General features: G+C 38.1%; 1 protein-coding gene across 2 annotated transcripts in view; it reads left to right on the forward strand.

Annotated features, from left to right (window-relative positions):
* Nucleotides 1–10,875, forward strand: part of LOC135108954 (interference hedgehog-like) — a 28,835-nt gene extending 17,960 nt beyond the window's left edge. Inside the window, exons 9-19 of one of the 2 annotated variants that reach the window (XM_064019858.1) lie at nucleotides 739–905; nucleotides 1,238–1,367; nucleotides 2,296–2,441; nucleotides 2,829–3,016; nucleotides 3,352–3,516; nucleotides 4,925–5,038; nucleotides 5,468–5,612; nucleotides 6,100–6,267; nucleotides 7,632–7,747; nucleotides 7,982–8,678; nucleotides 8,982–10,875. In XM_064019858.1, coding sequence (XP_063875928.1) covers nucleotides 739–905; nucleotides 1,238–1,367; nucleotides 2,296–2,441; nucleotides 2,829–3,016; nucleotides 3,352–3,516; nucleotides 4,925–5,038; nucleotides 5,468–5,612; nucleotides 6,100–6,267; nucleotides 7,632–7,747; nucleotides 7,982–8,678; nucleotides 8,982–9,580 — 2,635 coding nt within the window. In that variant the 3' untranslated portion in view covers nucleotides 9,581–10,875. The remainder of the gene's footprint in view (nucleotides 1–738; nucleotides 906–1,237; nucleotides 1,368–2,295; nucleotides 2,442–2,828; nucleotides 3,017–3,351; nucleotides 3,517–4,924; nucleotides 5,039–5,467; nucleotides 5,613–6,099; nucleotides 6,268–7,631; nucleotides 7,748–7,981; nucleotides 8,679–8,981) is intronic. The other variant, XM_064019865.1, reaches the window with a different exon arrangement.
* The last annotated feature ends 7,030 nt before the right edge of the window (nucleotides 10,876–17,905 follow it).

Consider the following 17,905-nt stretch of genomic DNA (forward strand, 5'->3'; position numbering starts at 1 on the left):
AAAAATGAAAAATGGCAGAGCTCAATATAGCAAAACAAAAATAACGAGAGCGAACGAGAGAGAGAGAGAGAGAGAGAGAGAGAGAGAGAGAGAGAGAGAGAGAGAGAGAGAGAGAGAGAGAGAGAGAGAGAGAGACATAGATATAACAAACTCGACACACTTACATCACACCACTAACCTTCACTTAACCTAACCTAACCCTCACCTGTTCTATCCAATCCTTCCTCTCATCCTCAACGCTTCTCCTCCTACACAACCCTCTCTTCCCCGGGCGGATTAAAAGGAATACCAAAACAACATTATGCCTCTCCTCGCTTCCCAGCCTACGCAAAGAGCCCCCGTGGTACTGAGTGTTTATCTAAGGGGAACCATTTTTTAGATACAAAGCGAAAAACTGAAGAGCTCGGTAAATATTCGTAGGAAAAGGGAATATCTGAACTTCAAAGATGGTTTTGGTTAGAGGTGCCGTGATCAGAGGCTGTTCCCTCCTTTCGACGTGAACATACGTACGATGTGGGTTTGTATGGGAGATGTAGTAGTAGTAGTAGTAGTAGTAGTAGTAGTAGTAGTAATAGTAGTAGAAGTATCATAGTAGTAGTAGTAGTAGTAGTAGTAGTAGTAGTAGTAGTAGTAGTAGCAGTAGTAGTAGTAGTAGTAGTAGTAGTAGTAGTAGTAGTAGTATTGACAACAGTAGCAGTGGTGTAATACCCTGAAGCAGGAGAGTGGTGGTGGTCGCAGGTACAGCTGGTGGCGGGGTCCCGAGGCGCTGCAGAATGAGGGCCATGATGACGACGGGGGACAACTGAGACTGCCCCGCACCTCCCGCCGCCTCTCGGGGAATTACACTGTCATTGCCCGCACCTCCCAGGCCGCCATCAACTCCTCCTTCTCCATCAACGTGCAGTGTTAGTCTCTGAGAATATCCACGCGGGGGCACTCCATCTCCTGCGGGGACATCATTTGTGGTTTTGTATTTAGTGATCCATTGATATCCTTGATATTCTTATCATACCAATATAGGTTATGAATAAAAAGATTTTCAGTTATCAAAAATGACGTTTTTTTTTTTTTTTTTTCAACACAGAAGGGTTTCTGGAAGCTATGCATATTATCACACACTGGAAGAATCACTGCTTTCACTTGTATTATCGCACTGAATGGATGACTGAATGAAATAAGAATAATGGCCAGTCATCTTAACTTCCTTTTAATGAATGCGTACCTTTTCTTGCCTTAGATGGGCCGGAGGATTTACTGGCAGCCAAGCGTGTGACGGTGGACGAGGACAGCGCCGCCACCGTGCTGTGTTCTGCTGCTGGCAACCCGCCGCCCAACATCACCTGGGTGAGGGAAACCGCGGACACCAGGTGAGGGGCCTGCCTACCTATCTGCCTGCCTCCCACTTACGTCCGCACCACAGGGGTTCCACAGGGAAGGGGGGGGCGCTGCGCAGGGGAGAGGGGAGCTTAACTGTTACCATTACTTTACTCACAACAACCCACATTACCATCATTCATCACCATCATCGTCACTCACCGCAGTTCACACCGCCCAGCGTGGCCGCAAGGCGTGATGGGGAGAGCACATCACCCTCGTTACCATTATCATCACATCAATCCGCACTATCCTCATCACTATCATCATAAGCACGATACGGCACTCGGTACTGTCACCATAAATATCACTGGCGCATTGACACCCTCCCCCCTCACCAATACCACCAGCTTCACCATCACCACCACCATCACTCCCCACGCCACGCAGGTAACTGGATCCACACTGGCCCACTCGCAATGCTCAGACAATAAATGTAGTGCCATTCGCTTCCTAAAAAGGCAACATTTTGTACACAATTTGTCCTGAGCGTTCATTATTACTTTCATAACTGGCGTCATCTTTCATTTGGCTGAGGAAAAATGGCATGATATTTTGTCTGCTCTCAGGCTACTATGTATTTTTTTTTTTTTTTATTAATCTTATAGTTTTATTTGTTTGTTTATTTACTCATTAATAAATTTTCTCATATTTTTTGTTCTACACCTTACCTACATTAATGTATCGTTTATTCACCTTGATTGAAATTGAAATTGAAGAAATAAATGAGTGAACGTAAGAAGTGTCTGCCTTGCAAAGAACACGAGTAGTAAAAATATAAAAAAAATTAAACTGAGAAAAGAAACAAAATGTTACCTTAAAAAAAAAAATCCAGAAGTAAAATCCATAGCACATAATATAAAAGATTTGATAAGACATACAACTGTAGAATTAAGATAACCAATAAGCTTATCTCGTCAGGCCCGAAACCATACTGTCCTCTGGGCTGAGGGAGGCCCGTCTGGTGCTGGAGTGGGCCCGCAAGGAGGACACTGGCCTCTACCTTTGCTACGCCTCCAACAGCATCGACTCGCCTCCTCCGATCTCCACCGCCATCGTTGTGACACGTGAGTGAGATTTAGAGACACGCGTCATTTAGAATTGTAACAAATTGGCTGTCAATCAATAGAAAACTAGAACAAATATAGTATAAGTAAAATTAAGAATACTACTATAAATATATGGAATCTCACGAAATTTATGAAAAGAATTGTTTTGTTACTTGGTTCTCTGGCACGAAATAAATTGTTTATATAAAATTAATAGTAAAAGAATATTAATCGTAAAATCATACATTTTAACTTATATAATGAAAAAAATACGAATACAATTTGATATACCCACGATTTTTTTCTGATATGTAGTACTGCAGCGGATTATTTGTGTATATTTGGCCATATACAACACTGGCACTCTAAGCTTATTAACTGGTGGTGTTTGTAATTCTTTATCAGAGGCTCCCGAGCCTGTGTCCAGCATCACACAAACGGGAGAGACTGAGCGGCGCTCCCTGGCACCCATCGGGGGCATGGGCGTGCTGGACTGCCGCGTGAGGGCCGCACCCTCGCCCACATTCACCTGGACGGCGGGGGACAAGGAAATTTTCTCAGATGGAAGGAAATACATCATCCACGTGCCACAGGTCGAACTCCACCCCATTGAGCATTCATAGTTTCTTTTATGCTTAAATTTAGTACAGACGTACAATACGTGTGTAGCACGTGCTGCACATACACACCTGTTGACTGACGTCCTTATGTACTGAAAAAGCTCTATTGAACGGAAATATAGGAACAAAAATATTTACCATTACAATTATTTATTACTGAATGCATTGAGAACGTCTATATAATTGCAAGATACTTTTGCAAATTCAAGAGAAAGCAACTCCAATAGCCAACGGATGTTTAATCAGTAAAGGATTAAATACGTGTGTGTGTGTGTGTGTGTGTTAAATAAAGGCTGCTCCTCCTACAGCTGGTGGATGACGTAATAGAATGGTCATCGGTGCTGGAAGTGAAGAGTGTCACTATACGAGACTACTTGAACTATACCTGCGCCGCCCACAACTCCCAGGGCTCCCACTCCGTCTCCTTCACCCTCACGCCGCCCATCCTGCCCGCCGCGCCCATTAGCTTCAACGTAAGACTGGCTCGTAGTCTGAAACGCTTTGCTCTCTCACCATGATTATTTTCAAAAGTCACAGAGATGATTAGCCGGATTCTCAGGAGTCTTTCTTCTGTTAAATCTTGTTAATATGCCACTATAACGGTAAAAAAACAGCCTTCAAAACCCTTATCATCTCAACTATAGGCCCTATGGTGTCGCGTCGGGGAAGTGTTTCAGAATATGGTCTCATTCAAAAGTTAGTTTATAGCACTCGAGATTCTGACTTGACATATACGTATTCTCTCTCTCTCTCTCTCTCTCTCTCTCTCTCTCTCTCTCTCTCTCTCTCTCTGGGATTGGTTGGTTCTCTGGTAGATTGCTCACCTTGCACCCTAAAGGTTACGAGTTCAATCCTGAACAACAATAGTTTCACGACGGGAGATGAACCCTTTTCTCGCAATTGTGACAGTCTCTCTCTCTCTCTCTCTCTCTCTCTCTCTCTCTCTCTCTCTCTCTCTCTCTGATTGACATGCCCGATTATTAATATCTATTACATACTCGTATATATTAAGCTGATTATTTTTTGTTTTGTTTTAAGGGAGAAAATTTTGGGGGACAAATGGCCTTATGTTAATATACCCTTAAAAGTAAAGAGAGAGAGAGAGAGAGAGAGAGAGAGAGAGAGAGAGAGAGAGAGAGAGAGAGAGAGAGAGAGAGAGAGAGAGAGAGAGACCAGATATCGCATATCACTAATACATCCTTGAATGAAAGACAGGGAAGGCAGAAGGGAATAAATGTAACAAGGGAAGGTGTGGTGGGGAATAAGAAAGTAGGAAATGGAGAGGCCAACTGAGGTACTGACAGAGGAAGGGAAAAGGATGTGGTCAAGACAGCAGCAGAGGGAATCATGACCTGCCAACTACTTTCATCATTTCTCCCAGCCACATCATGCACAGCTGAAATGAGTTATGTGCCAGATATAGAGTTATTGATTTAGACATGAGCTTTATGAGTCCTGATCAAGCCAGAGGTGGTGTCTAATTGCCTAATGGAGCTTGTCAAGGCTTGTTATTGCTCAACAGTTTTACAAATTTCCTTTGTGTCTCATCAGCCTTTTACTACCCATTATGAGTACATGTGTGTGTGTGTGTGTGTGTATTTATCTAGTTGTATTTTACCTAACTGTGCTTTATGAGAAAAGAGGTATATTTGTGCTGTCCCATCTCCATATCTTTTAATATCCAACTTAGCCTTGAATATACTATCTCCTTATCCAGACTGTTCCATGCACCAATACTCCTACATGGGAAATTATACTTTTTAACATCTCTTCTACAAGCACTCTTCTTCAGCCTCTTTCCATGTCCTTCAGTATCTCATGTATCCCAAACCATGTGTGTGTGTGTATGCAATCCCTTATAATGGCTTTTTATACTGGCAGGTGAGCATACAAACTTCAAGCTCTGTCATTGCCTCCTGGATCAACAACCCATCAGGTGCTGCGCCAGATGGATACCTGCTGCAGTACCACACCACAGACGGTGGCAGCAAGGAGGTGAGCACTGGAAGTGTTCAACATGTGCCACTTGTGTGCATACACTAAAATGATATTCATTTATTTATGAAATTTGAGAAATGAAATGATGTAGAAAGAAAATGATAATTGAGTTCAAAGGGGGAAAAATAGAAATATACACAGTAGATTTATCTTCCTCAAATTTCTTTTTTTTATATTTCCTTTTCTACATTATGAAGGCAGATATATATATATAAATATATATATATATATATATATATATATATATATATATATATATATATATATATATATATATATATATATATATATATATATATATATATATATATAGTATGCATATAAATTTGATGAGGAAGTTTACACTGATAATGCATCAGTAGTAATGTCACTGATAAATTTACATTACTGGACATTTCTGTAAAGCAAAGATTAACACTGTTGTAGCTCCTGGATGTCCACGGTAGCAACACAACAAGGACCATCGTCAAGGGCCTCACTCCTACAGCAGAATACTCCTTTGTCATCCAAGCCTACAATGACCGAGGCCACTCCAACCACACCTCACCACCTGTCAAGATTACAATGCTAGGTATGTGGCTCATCCTGTGCGACATATTTCTTTCTTTTTAGCTTTCTAATATGCCTTTTTTTTCAGAGGACAATACATTTCTTTAGTTTTTTCTTCCTTTTCTTTTTTTTTTTTACTGGTTAAATTAGTATGAATCCTTATTTTTGTCATTCACTGTTAACATATAAGGCATTTTATAATAAGAGACTTTTATGAATCAGCTATTTTATAGCATTTTATACCATTCACTTTTCCCTTTCTTGCTGATAACTTCACAATATTTTACACCCTTTATGCCTGCAGAATGGTCCCAGAATGATGAGAACATAAGAAACTAAAGCACCATAGACTTAACTTGCATTCCTTCATCCCATATATCCACATATCAATATGGAATACAATGTTCAAACAAATGCAGTATTAAGAAAAATGTGAATAGAGATAATTTAATATATGTACTTATTGGGCCTTGATCCTTGGTGGTACATATCAACATGTCTTGCCACAGGTGGGCTGGAGGAGGCAGCAGTGGGGAGCAGTGTGAGTGGCCAGCAGCCCCGAGTGTCCCGCCTCATCATGCTCCTCATCTGTCTCACTGCCACTGCTCTCTTTGTCCTCAACATCTCCATCATTGTCTGCTTCTTGCGGCGGCGAGCTCTGAAGAGAAATGTTTCAGGTGAGTAAGAGTAAGTGAAGTCCACTTACTCATTTCTGTGTGTGCATGTATTTCACAAGTTTCAGTACACAGGATCTCAGCACACCTGTATGTTCCTGACTACTTATATGTATTCATCCAGTCTTTTCTACATTTGAAGTTCACTGGTCACCACTCTTACTTCATATAGACTATTCCAGAGTTTGTGTATATGTGTGTGGTTCATTAATTATACATATATAAGTAATACTACAGGATTTGAGCTTGTGTCATCTTATCATTTCTACGTTTATCCATATCCACATCTTTTAAACTCATGGATATTTTCTGTCTTGATGGTTAAATATAGAGTATATTCCACACAAGTGTCTCTACTTGGTATTTCTTGCATCATTCTAGGGATATGCTTTTTCTGATCTGTATTTATTTCAATTGTCCTTTCAGTCATCCTTACAAAACAAGTGTTTTTCTGTCCATATTTCTTGCTTCTCTTATTCCTTTGAGTATAATAATGAAATTCTCTCTCTCTCTCTCTCTCTCTCTCTCTCTCTCTCTCTCTCTCTCTCTCTCTCTCTCTCTCTCTCTCTCTCTCTCTCTCTCTCTCTCTCTCTCTCTCTCTCTCTCTCTCTCTCTCTCTCTCTCTCTCATTATAGGCAATTGTAATTTTCCTGGCCTACCTTCATGTCATCTTTTCTCATCATCTTTGTAAATAATCACTGAACCATCTTCAGTATACATATTCTAAAGCAAATTTACCATACAGGGCATAATCATCAATAATCAAATCTTACTATAATAACTATTAATTCTCTCATCATGCATGCAATTAAAGGTTATTTAAAAGGGATTTGTAATTCTAAAAGTCATTCTTGTAAATCAATTTTCTATAGTTTTTTTTTGTAGCAACAAGTCATCTTTTATAATTATTCCAAAGTTCTTGTTGCCTCATGTGTCGCTGGTGAAATTCCTTTCTATTTTGTAATTCCAAGCATGTTCTTTTTTGCATTAAATTTTGGCATAGTTACAGTTATAACTATATTTTGTATAAGATGTTTTTCATTGGTTAGTTCTGTTTCAGACCAAAAGCTACTTCATAATTTAGATAACAGTTTTTCTCTGAATATCAGCTGTTTTCTTTCATCACATCCTGTCTGAAAAGTAATGTACTAAAAATTTTAACATTATAATTTGGATGTATTCCCAAGTTGTGAATATAAACAGGTACAAATCACTTATTAAATTCTGTTAAAAGAAATTGCATAACCATCATGACACAGAGAGTTGTGCTTAGGATGGAAACCCAAAGATTAATACTGCATGCAGTTAGTGGTTAATAGATGGACATGTCTGCTCCCTGACATCCCTACAACTGACTATTGTTACAGCTTCATCAAGCAAGACCACCGCGCTGGAGGTCTACACCCCTACCTCAGGGACCTTGACTCAGGGAGATGAGTTTCCCCTCACATCTATAAGTGAAGGTCCTCCTCCTGAGTATCAGGTAAATTTTCACAACTTATTTTCATGCAAAACATGCAGGATTTACAGTAAAATATTGTACACAGTATAGACTATATTAATGCAAGAAAAGTTGCATTTTTAAACATCTTAGTTACAATTATGACTGTGCACCCAAGTAACTGAACTAAATTGGTAGCTTAGATTTATTTCAGTATCTCTTCAAAATCACAAATTCACAGATGAAACTACCAGTGATTACTATGTGTACTTGCAGTCCATCGACAGTCAGACACGACTGGAGGAAAGTGAGCACACCTGCCTCATCAACTCCCACACCAACTCCAACACACCTGAACCTCTGCCTCCTTTCTCTGGCACCTCTTCACGGTCCAGGAGCTCCAGTCCACTGCTGAATGGAGGCGTGAGTGGGAAGAGTGACATATTTCTTCTTGAAAATGACAAAGTATCTTCTGAAGACAAAACAACTATTGTTGCTTCAGCAAGCCCACAAAGACATGAATACGAGCAGTTTCAGGAAACAAGAAATGTTATCCATTCCTCAAATAATCCTGATGTTTGTCCCACAACATCAGACAGCTGTGATCCTTTACTAGAACAGCAAGAGACATTTAACCCTTATGAAGATGATCAAGTCTCAATAGCATCATCCCAGCACAGCAGTGAATCTTATGGCTTCTCCAAGAGACCCCACAACATAAGTTCTGTACAATACCAAATACCACGACAACCCACTCAGGTCATATATCATGGCCAGCCACACCTTCAACAGCAGCTGGAGGAAGAACAGCAGCTGTACCAGAAGATGCCAATGTGCTACCACCTCCCCTCACACTCCCCTCAGTACAATCAGCCTCACCAACTGCCAACTATGAGACCAAGCTTCAGCCCTTCAATCCAGATAGAAGCTTCAGGTTTTTGTGAGGACAACTGTGAACAGATACAGGAGACAGGTAATATTGTCTTTTCATTTGATGTCTTGTCATGATGGTAGTAAACACCTGCACACAAATGTCATGGAATACTGGTAAGCAAGCAGAAAGGTCATGCAGAGTATAGAATACAGTAGTCAGGGTTGTGAGAGTCTCAGGGTTGGTATCTTCAAGATTACAGCCATTCTCAAGCAGAAAGTATAGTGCCACCATAAACAAGTGCTTTCCAGGGCTAGGCTTCTTTTAGCTTGTAGTATGTCTATAACTTCCTTGGCTATGCCTATCTTAATAAGTAAGCAGAAATAATAGTTATTTTTTGTCTAGCAGGCACATCAGGAGCATATGCAACAGGCCAGCCACGCAGGAGTTGTCTCAAACCATCTCAATACAATGCTCTACAGCGCTCCCACTCAGTGCACAGCTACAGTTACAGCAGCCTTCAGTGTGTCCACCACCACCACCTGGGTGTAGATCAGTGCTGCACCGGCAGCTTCTACAGTAACCCACAACTGAATGCCTCCCATGCAGCCGTATGTGGGAAAGCTAAAGAGTATCCTGTCTATTACTCAAAATCAAGAACTAACATCCCTAACTGCACCAGACACAACAGTATCAGTGGCTACATAGGATACAAGAGCCATCTGCATCCTGATGACTACAGCCCTGTGCCTCCTGACCTGTGTAAAATGACTTCCTCAGGCACAAAAAGAGTTGGCTGGAAGGAAGTTCTTCACGAGGGTTCAGAGTCCACAATGCTGCCCTCTCGAGGTTCTACAGACACTTCCACTTCCTCCACCACTTCTACCATCACCCTGGGTCCAAAGCATCCCTCAAGTTGCTCAAGGCAAGATAGTATAAAAAGCAATAATACAGTCAAGTTAGGTAACACTGATAAGAAAATTCATGCAATAGATGATCAATAGAAATATATCTAGTCAAAGAATATAATGTATACCAAATAAGAAAGGCTTTTTGAGTTTCATACGGATTTTAGTGTCTGAAATGTTAGTATACATACTGACACTCCTAAGTTTGCAATATGTGCCAAGTACCACTTTGTTGAAAGCTTAAATTTTACTCAACTCCTGAAATTTATATGTATACTTGTACTCCTACACTTTAAGAGAAAGGTACTGAGGGAAAGTTGAGAAACATGCATCATGAGTTGCTTTCACTGTTGATCCTGATAATGATATTTCTTTTATGTTGAAAACAAGGAATGGGGTTTCTATCTACACATAACTGGAGAAAAACTTAAATAAATTATATATATATATATATATATATATATATATATATATATATATATATATATATATATATATATATATATATATATATATATATATATATATATATATATATATACATACACACACACACACACACACACACACACACACTGTACAGTAAGAAATTTGTAAAATAATTTTCAGATATTTGTAACCAGAGACTAAAGATAGCAGTGAAACAAGTACTTCTGCCAAACAATGTTAGCTTTCCTTCACAGGTATAATTTTCCATTTTATATATATAAAAGACCATTGTGGTGCCTTTTAAGGATTCATATAGACTGAGATGTTGGCATGAAACATTCACAGTTACGTTTCTTAGAAGATATTTTAATGGAATCCTATGACACACATACACACACACTCACTCTCACACACACACACACACACACACACACACACACACACACACACACACACACACACACACACACACACACACACACACACGCACACACACACACACACACACACACACACACACACACACACAGGTAAGTGAAATTTTTGTAGAGTAAAAGCTGTGTGATGTCAATTCAAAATGTGTACTGTCAATTCTTTTCCTTTTGGCCAACCTGTGTGTGCATGTACTGAGATGTACATGTTAGTACATCTTCAGTGGTGTCCCATATATTTTCTTCTCTCCATGTGGCTATGCTGTCCACTGCACTTTTCCTTCAATGAAGCCACAAAGAAAGTAAAGCCATGTAACAGTTGTAATCTAATAAAGAAGTGGTAGAGTCTGAATCATCCTCACCATCACCATCACTACCAACCACAACACACACTATTGTTCCCAGGCCAGTGGTGTCTTAGACTCTTATGCCACTTATATTCATGACACTATATTTTGATTGTAAATGCTGTCCCCATGTACTTCTGTTTGTATATTTGTATGTATTAACAATGGTTGATCATTATATCTGTTTGCAGTGTCTTCTCTAACTTCCTATACATATTTTGATCCCAAGGATAAAAAATAAAAAAAATTGCTAAATGTTGCACTGAGTGACTGTTATGATGCACTGTATACACTTAATAGTCTGGAAAGGAACAAGGTAAGTTAAAAGAACAAATATAGTTTATAAGTTATCAAGTTTTAGAACACAAACATTACACCAACACTGCAAAAAAGATACATAATATAAAATTTCTCACACATGCACATACACGCATATGTATATGGGACAAATATTCATCATGGCAAAATCAAGGAAGTAATACTTATAAGGTTGAATTATAAGACTGAATACACCTTATGAGGCAAAAAACAGAAAAATACATAACCAGTGGCTTACATACCTAACCATTTTGTTAATCCAGAAAAATTACTAACTACACATTCATCTTACTTTTAGCTGCCCATATACTCCTCAACTCTGAGAAAATATAACAAAGTTCCTAATATTTATTATGCCTCACATCCTGTCCCAGTTACTTTCTCCATACATCTCTCATCCTCCTCCCTCAGCCAAATCCTGCCTCCTTTGTTCATGTCTTTGTTTGCCTCTCATGAGAATGACATTCTAGGCACAGTAGAAAAGAAGATACACTTGCAACTATGCAAAACAAATTATTATGCTTCATGTTTTACTCATTAACACCTTTTGCATCTACACAGAATTAAAGGAAAGACTTGAGCCGAGTCCATGAAGAACACATTGTGGAGGAGTATCACTTTAAATTCAAAAGGTTTCACAACTGGTGAGGTTTACACAAAGTGCAAGGTTGCAATATTGTCATAAGTATTTATATCAAGTGGCTACTGGGGAAGAGATAGAAATGAGAGGTATCGCTCCTGGAGAAACATGAGCGCACCACCTACACATGGCTTACACCATGAGTAAATCTATGAAGGTGGAGGTGTTAGGGAGATGTATATATAGTCTGTTCACTGAAAGCTGATCCAAGCAACCTGTGTGAGCCTACACAAGTTTATAACCTGAATGTTTATTGGCTACTGCCTTGTATTTACAACTCTGTAATTTTTATTGTTATACCTTGTTTTACATTTATGTCACAATTATAACATTTAATCATATTTCTTAAATACCTAAAGGTAACAATGATTACAAGATTTAAGGTTATCATGAGAAATAAAGAATTGATAAAGAAAATATATCAGTGAATGCAGCCCTAATGGTACCAGCAAATACAGGAGTGAGGTACAACAGCCACACAGGCACCACAGTGGTGCATACCACCACTTCACAGTTACTTTTAAGTTAAGCTGTATAATAATAATTACATCACAAAAATAATACCACAAGACTGAAGAAGCAGCACATACTTTCCCAGTGATTGTGTGGTAGAAGTGCTGCCTGACTCCTGTACTTGACGGCACCACCACCAGTGAATTAATGAATGGATTTTCTTTATTGATTCTTTATTTATCATGATGGACTTGAATTTTGTAATTATTATTGTTTTTGTACTTATGAAATATGATGCAATTTTCTAATTATGACATCAAGGCAAAATAAAGTACAACAATAAAAATCACTTATTAAGCAGTGAATACATGTGGCAGCAGCCAGTCAGCACTTGGCTCACAAACCTGCACAGGTTCACACAGCTTCCAGTGAACAGCTTCCAGTGAACAGACTACAATAAATGTCAACTATTGTTCATGGGTTTTTTCATCCAGTTCTCTAGACCATATTGATAACAGTCTTCAGAAAAACTAATGTCAATAAAGCCACATGAGAAGGATCCAGCCATGATGTCATTTTAATAAATATGAGCATTTTTTATCAACAAAATCAAATACCCTGGTGAGTCATTTGTGAACATGAAATAGCTGAAAAAAAAAAACAAGAAAAGATTTACAAGGGAGGAAAGTAAGATCTTTATCACATATGAAAGAATAATGAAAGTCATGCATGAAAGAGTAACAGTGCCATGTATGATGTATGTGGTTGAAGACCTGGAATGAGTGTCAAGAATCCCAGTAATAGAAATAAATTATCAGGTATTTGTGGCAAGAATATAATGATTGGTGGAAACAATAAAAGTCAATATGAAAAACTGGCTACAGGTGAGTGAATTAATTGCCAGTGGAATTATGTAACTGTTCAAATGCACCACCTTCACATGGTCTGGTTGCAGAGAGAGTTGGGAAACAAAGAGGGAGGTGATAGGAATATATGAAAGTTAAGTGAATACTGTGGGTGTGAAAGGAAGATTCAGTAAGATACAAGAACGAAGCATTGGAGTACCTGAGAGAAAAAGATGATTGGAAACTGAGAGGGGTGAAGAATGCAAGAGCAGAGTGTATGGAGAGGCAAAAGGAGAATCTTTGTCATGGGAATTTCCAAAGGACATGTGCTACAAATTAATTATATTAGATCAGATTAAATTATTTTGCAGAGGATGCTTCAAAAGCACCATATACTTTTTGCTAGCAACACAATTTGTGGAGCTATGATACAGTACCACCTACTACTGATCTCCGGTTTTGGATTGGATGACATTCAGTATTACAGTTGTATCTGGTACAATCAAGGCAGAAAATAATTCAGAATTGCTAGTTTGCACCACAAGTAAAGTATGGTGCCAGCTTTTAATTTGCTAAGTAAGATGATAAGCACAAATAAAAAGTTAAAAGATTTAAATTATTTAAGATGACAAAAATTATCTTGTATTTGTGATTACAACATTATCAAACACATGTCACTTATGTGCATGGATTTCCTTACTCTCCCCTCCATTCACATGAATAACACTGCATACACTAAGTAGGATGCAGATTGAATGACAGAAAAGTTTCATCTTTTAATTAGACCTAAGGAATAGTTTCTTTGAATGTAGAGTCCCACTGTGTGTCACAGGAAGCAGGTGCATATTATGAGCTTTAACCTGTGGCCCATATACTTGCAATGGTGTGGCAGCAACTCAGATACCTCTCTCTCTCTTATTTCCCTTAAGCACTAGTAGTTTAATGGCAAAACACTGTGCCATGGTGGTCAGAACCCCTGGGTATGAATCCAGGCTAGTGCATCATTTTAATTTTTGTTCTGAAATTTTATTTACATCTATTAACATCAGCATATAAATAAGAGTAGCTCTTGTAGTACAGATTGCAGAGAGAGTCAGCATGAGATAAGAACTACCATAAATGAATGGATAGTTTCTACATTGTGTATTCTATAATTCTATCTACAAATTAGATATAATGAGTAATTTATTTCAAGTGCTTGGAAAGCTTTCCATGCTATCCTTTTCACATAAGTGGTTGATGTGTGCAGTGCTATACCAGTAGCTAATTTGGGAGCAGGAAGTTCAGAATGTATTTGCTGAAAAAATGTAATTTAGTTTTAATTTTACATCAAACTTTGCCTTTTTATATAATAGGGCTTTGGTCAAGGCCAATGAAAAGACTAGAAAAAAAGTCCATTAAGGGCTGGAAAAGGCCCATTGATACTGAAAAAAAGCCCCAATGAAGTAGGTATTCAAGAGGATTGCCTCATGGAATCAACCCACCTCCCTAATCCAGTATATTGTTCCTGGCTGGCCAACATAATAATGCATTGAAACTGTAGTGTTTGTCATTATTTTCATAAAAATTTCAAAGTTGATACTAAGATTGATAGTAAGTTTCATATTATGGTCATAGTTAACATGTTGTCTTTAGTTTCTAAAATAATGCCAGCAAGCAACTGTCTATTGTTTCCTGTCATAAAGTTCTGCTTTCTGTACAAAATAAATTGGTATCAATCAATAATAAAGAAAATAAATAAATAAATAAATAAATAAATAAAAATGTACACCAGTCAGGAAGTGAATTCATGCAGCTCCCACACAAACAATTTCCTGAGCACTTCCTCTGGTGAGCAGACAGACACAAACAGGATGTTGCTGGGTTAAAGAGAATGTTATGACATTACAGTCCATCTCTTCTTATACATGCATATGCTGCTTTCCTAACTGCTAACCTTTCATTAGGTCTTTTCTTGGTACAAAATTTATAATTGTCTAATATTTTGATAAGAATAGGAAGATGGCCTTGCAAGGTGCACCTGCAGCACTGTGCCAGCAGATCAAGGTTGCACTACATTGTTCCATTTTATAAATAATTACTAATCTCACTGATCTTTTTCCCTATAAAGAAATTAATATATGTATATCCTTGAAGGTGACAGGTCTGTAACATTTTTAATTAATCATTAATTTTTGACGAATGCTTTTATCAAAAAATTTACATCAGATTAATATAAATATTTCTTCAAAAGACAACTCTGGTGACTTGTATCCTGAACAGAAATAGGGACTGGGAGATCAGGAGGGCAGCACTAACTGTCAAGTGTGTTATGATGCTTAGTGCTGTGGTAAAGTTAGGGACATATGTTATAGCCATCTGTAGCCCAAGTGCTCATCTCTGCCTCACTGGCCTTTGGGTCTGTAGTGAATGATATCTCTTATCCTGATGCTTAGTGCTGTGGTAAAGTTAGGGACATATGTTATAGCCATCTGTAGCCCAAGTGCTCATCTCTGCCTCACTGGCCTTTGGGTCTGTAGTGAATGATATCTCTTATCCTGAGACCAGTGTTACCAAATGATGTAAAGGAAATTTCAAGACAAAATTACAAAATCTATCAATAGATAGAGGGAATAATTTAGTAGACACTATATATATATATATATATATATATATATATATATATATATATATATATATATATATATATATATAATATATATATATATATATATATATATATATATATATATATATATATATATATATATATATATATATATCTCTTTTGGTGCCACAACCTTTGCCTGCTGACATCTTTCCTTCCTTCCTTGAATGCCATGTCCTCACAAATGGTAGTTGGTTCTTCCAACAGGACCGCCACGTTCCCTATGAAAATTAATATAAAAAAACATTGTGATCTATAAATCTTTTCACCTTCCAATTATGGCAAGGCACAAATGGGTATTGCTGCAATATTTTCCATCTATCTTAGATGCTCAGGCAGCAGACTGCACCACCCTGCAGCTCAGCTCATGTGCTGAATACTGATCCTCTCATAATCTCTGAAGAGAATTGCCACAAGTAACATACAAACATCCTGAGAGGAGAAGAAAACTCTTAGTAACAGAATGACTTTATTATCCCCGGATGCATCTCAACTTTTGGCAGACACTGGTACTGGAAGCTTGGCCTCCATTGTTTCTTTTGTTTCAATTCAGAGAATATAACTGAACCTTCCACCAAACCCTTGATGGGAATATTAACAAGATGACTAGGATTATAGTTTTCAAACACTCAGGTCACACATAACAGTCAGAAACATGGTGAAAGGGTAGTTTACACTAAGGGAAAAGAGGAAATTGATGAACTAAGTGTGTGTGTGTGTGTGTGTGTGTGTGTGTGTGTGTGTGTGTGTGTGTGTGTGTGTGTGTGTGTGTGTGTGTGTGTGTGTGTGTGTGTGTGTGTGACTCTTAGAATCACCAAGTGTTACAGTGCTTGTAGATATATTTGTCATGATGTGACATTATTTGTAGTGATGTACAGGTCATCAAGTTCCCAATACATAAAGCTCATTTCCTAAGAAGTTACCATATCAGAAAAGGCTTGGCTGCATACTGTCAACAGTTAGCACAAAGACATGCTGAACATCACACACATACATACACCCTGCCAAGACAAGAAAATAATCTCCCTATGTACTAATTGTTATATTGAAAATAAATATTTATTTAAAGTTAATAATATTATCTTCAAGTTCTTCTTAAGATAATGTACTCCATGTGGTTTTAATCACACAATATGTTTTTGTCACTGCATCTTCAGTGGACACACATACACACTGCTATTTCAGTTCAGGGAGAAAGAGAAGGGCTGTGTCCTCACATGAGTGAGGAGCAAGAGTATTGCCAAAGTTCATGCTGAAATGGAGATGCAGGAATGGTAAAATATATGATAACTAGTAAACCTTTGTTTTCATACAAACTGGTGGGCAAGCTGGAATGAATAGTCAAGTCACACATTCAAATGTACTATTGTAGAACTAGAAACAATATACAAATAAACCCTATTAAGAATGACAAAAGTCAAAGTCAAAGTGAGGTCATTACTGAAAACTCCTACCAATGGTTATGACTAAAGAAGCATATTCCAGGCAAGAGCCTGGAATATGCTTATTGTATGCAAAGTGGTTGGACAGTTTAGGAGAGCCAAACTCCTCGTGCTACAGCAATCACTACAGTTCAATTGGTAGTGTCCTGTTGTGGGGTTTGATTCCTGTGTGCTCTTCCATCAATTAACCTTTCATAAAAAATTCTGTGTCTTAAAATATGACTTGAAGTCATTATAACAGAAGCAAACACACACACACACACACACACACACACACACACACACACACACACACACACACACACACACACACAGTACTGGGCTGCTTTTCCTGTGTTCTTTAGTACATTTAACTCCTTTTATATGAAAAGAAGATGCCATGGGTTACAAAACAAAATTCCACCTCCTCCTAAAAAGCATATTAAGTGTTTCTAAAAAGAAAAATCCAGGACAAAGTAAATTAAAAAAGCACAAGATCAATTCAACTGCTGATGAGTCTTGATATTCTATTCAGTATCTATTCAGTGAGTCCCAGTCACTGGAAACTGCACATCACAGAGTCCCACAGCTTACCAATGAGGGGAAGGAAAGAGTTACACGCTGTATAATCAAGATGGACAAAATGGGAATGAATCATTATAGATCTGATGCAGTATGACTACTGGAGGGAAAAAACAGAGCTAGCAATAAAAAAAATGGTAACCATGAAAACTGTAGAAAACATAGAAAAGATATGTAATATTAAGATGGATTGAATAGGATTGAAGTCATTCAGTTAAGGAATGAGAGTGGACAAAACGAAAGTCCCTCTTGTTCCATCTTATTCTAAAGAGCTGGATGATGAAATATTCCATCCAGTGGCAGACAAC

This window comes from Scylla paramamosain, chromosome 2, assembly GCF_035594125.1.
Source record: "Scylla paramamosain isolate STU-SP2022 chromosome 2, ASM3559412v1, whole genome shotgun sequence".
NCBI lineage: Eukaryota > Metazoa > Arthropoda > Malacostraca > Decapoda > Portunidae > Scylla > Scylla paramamosain.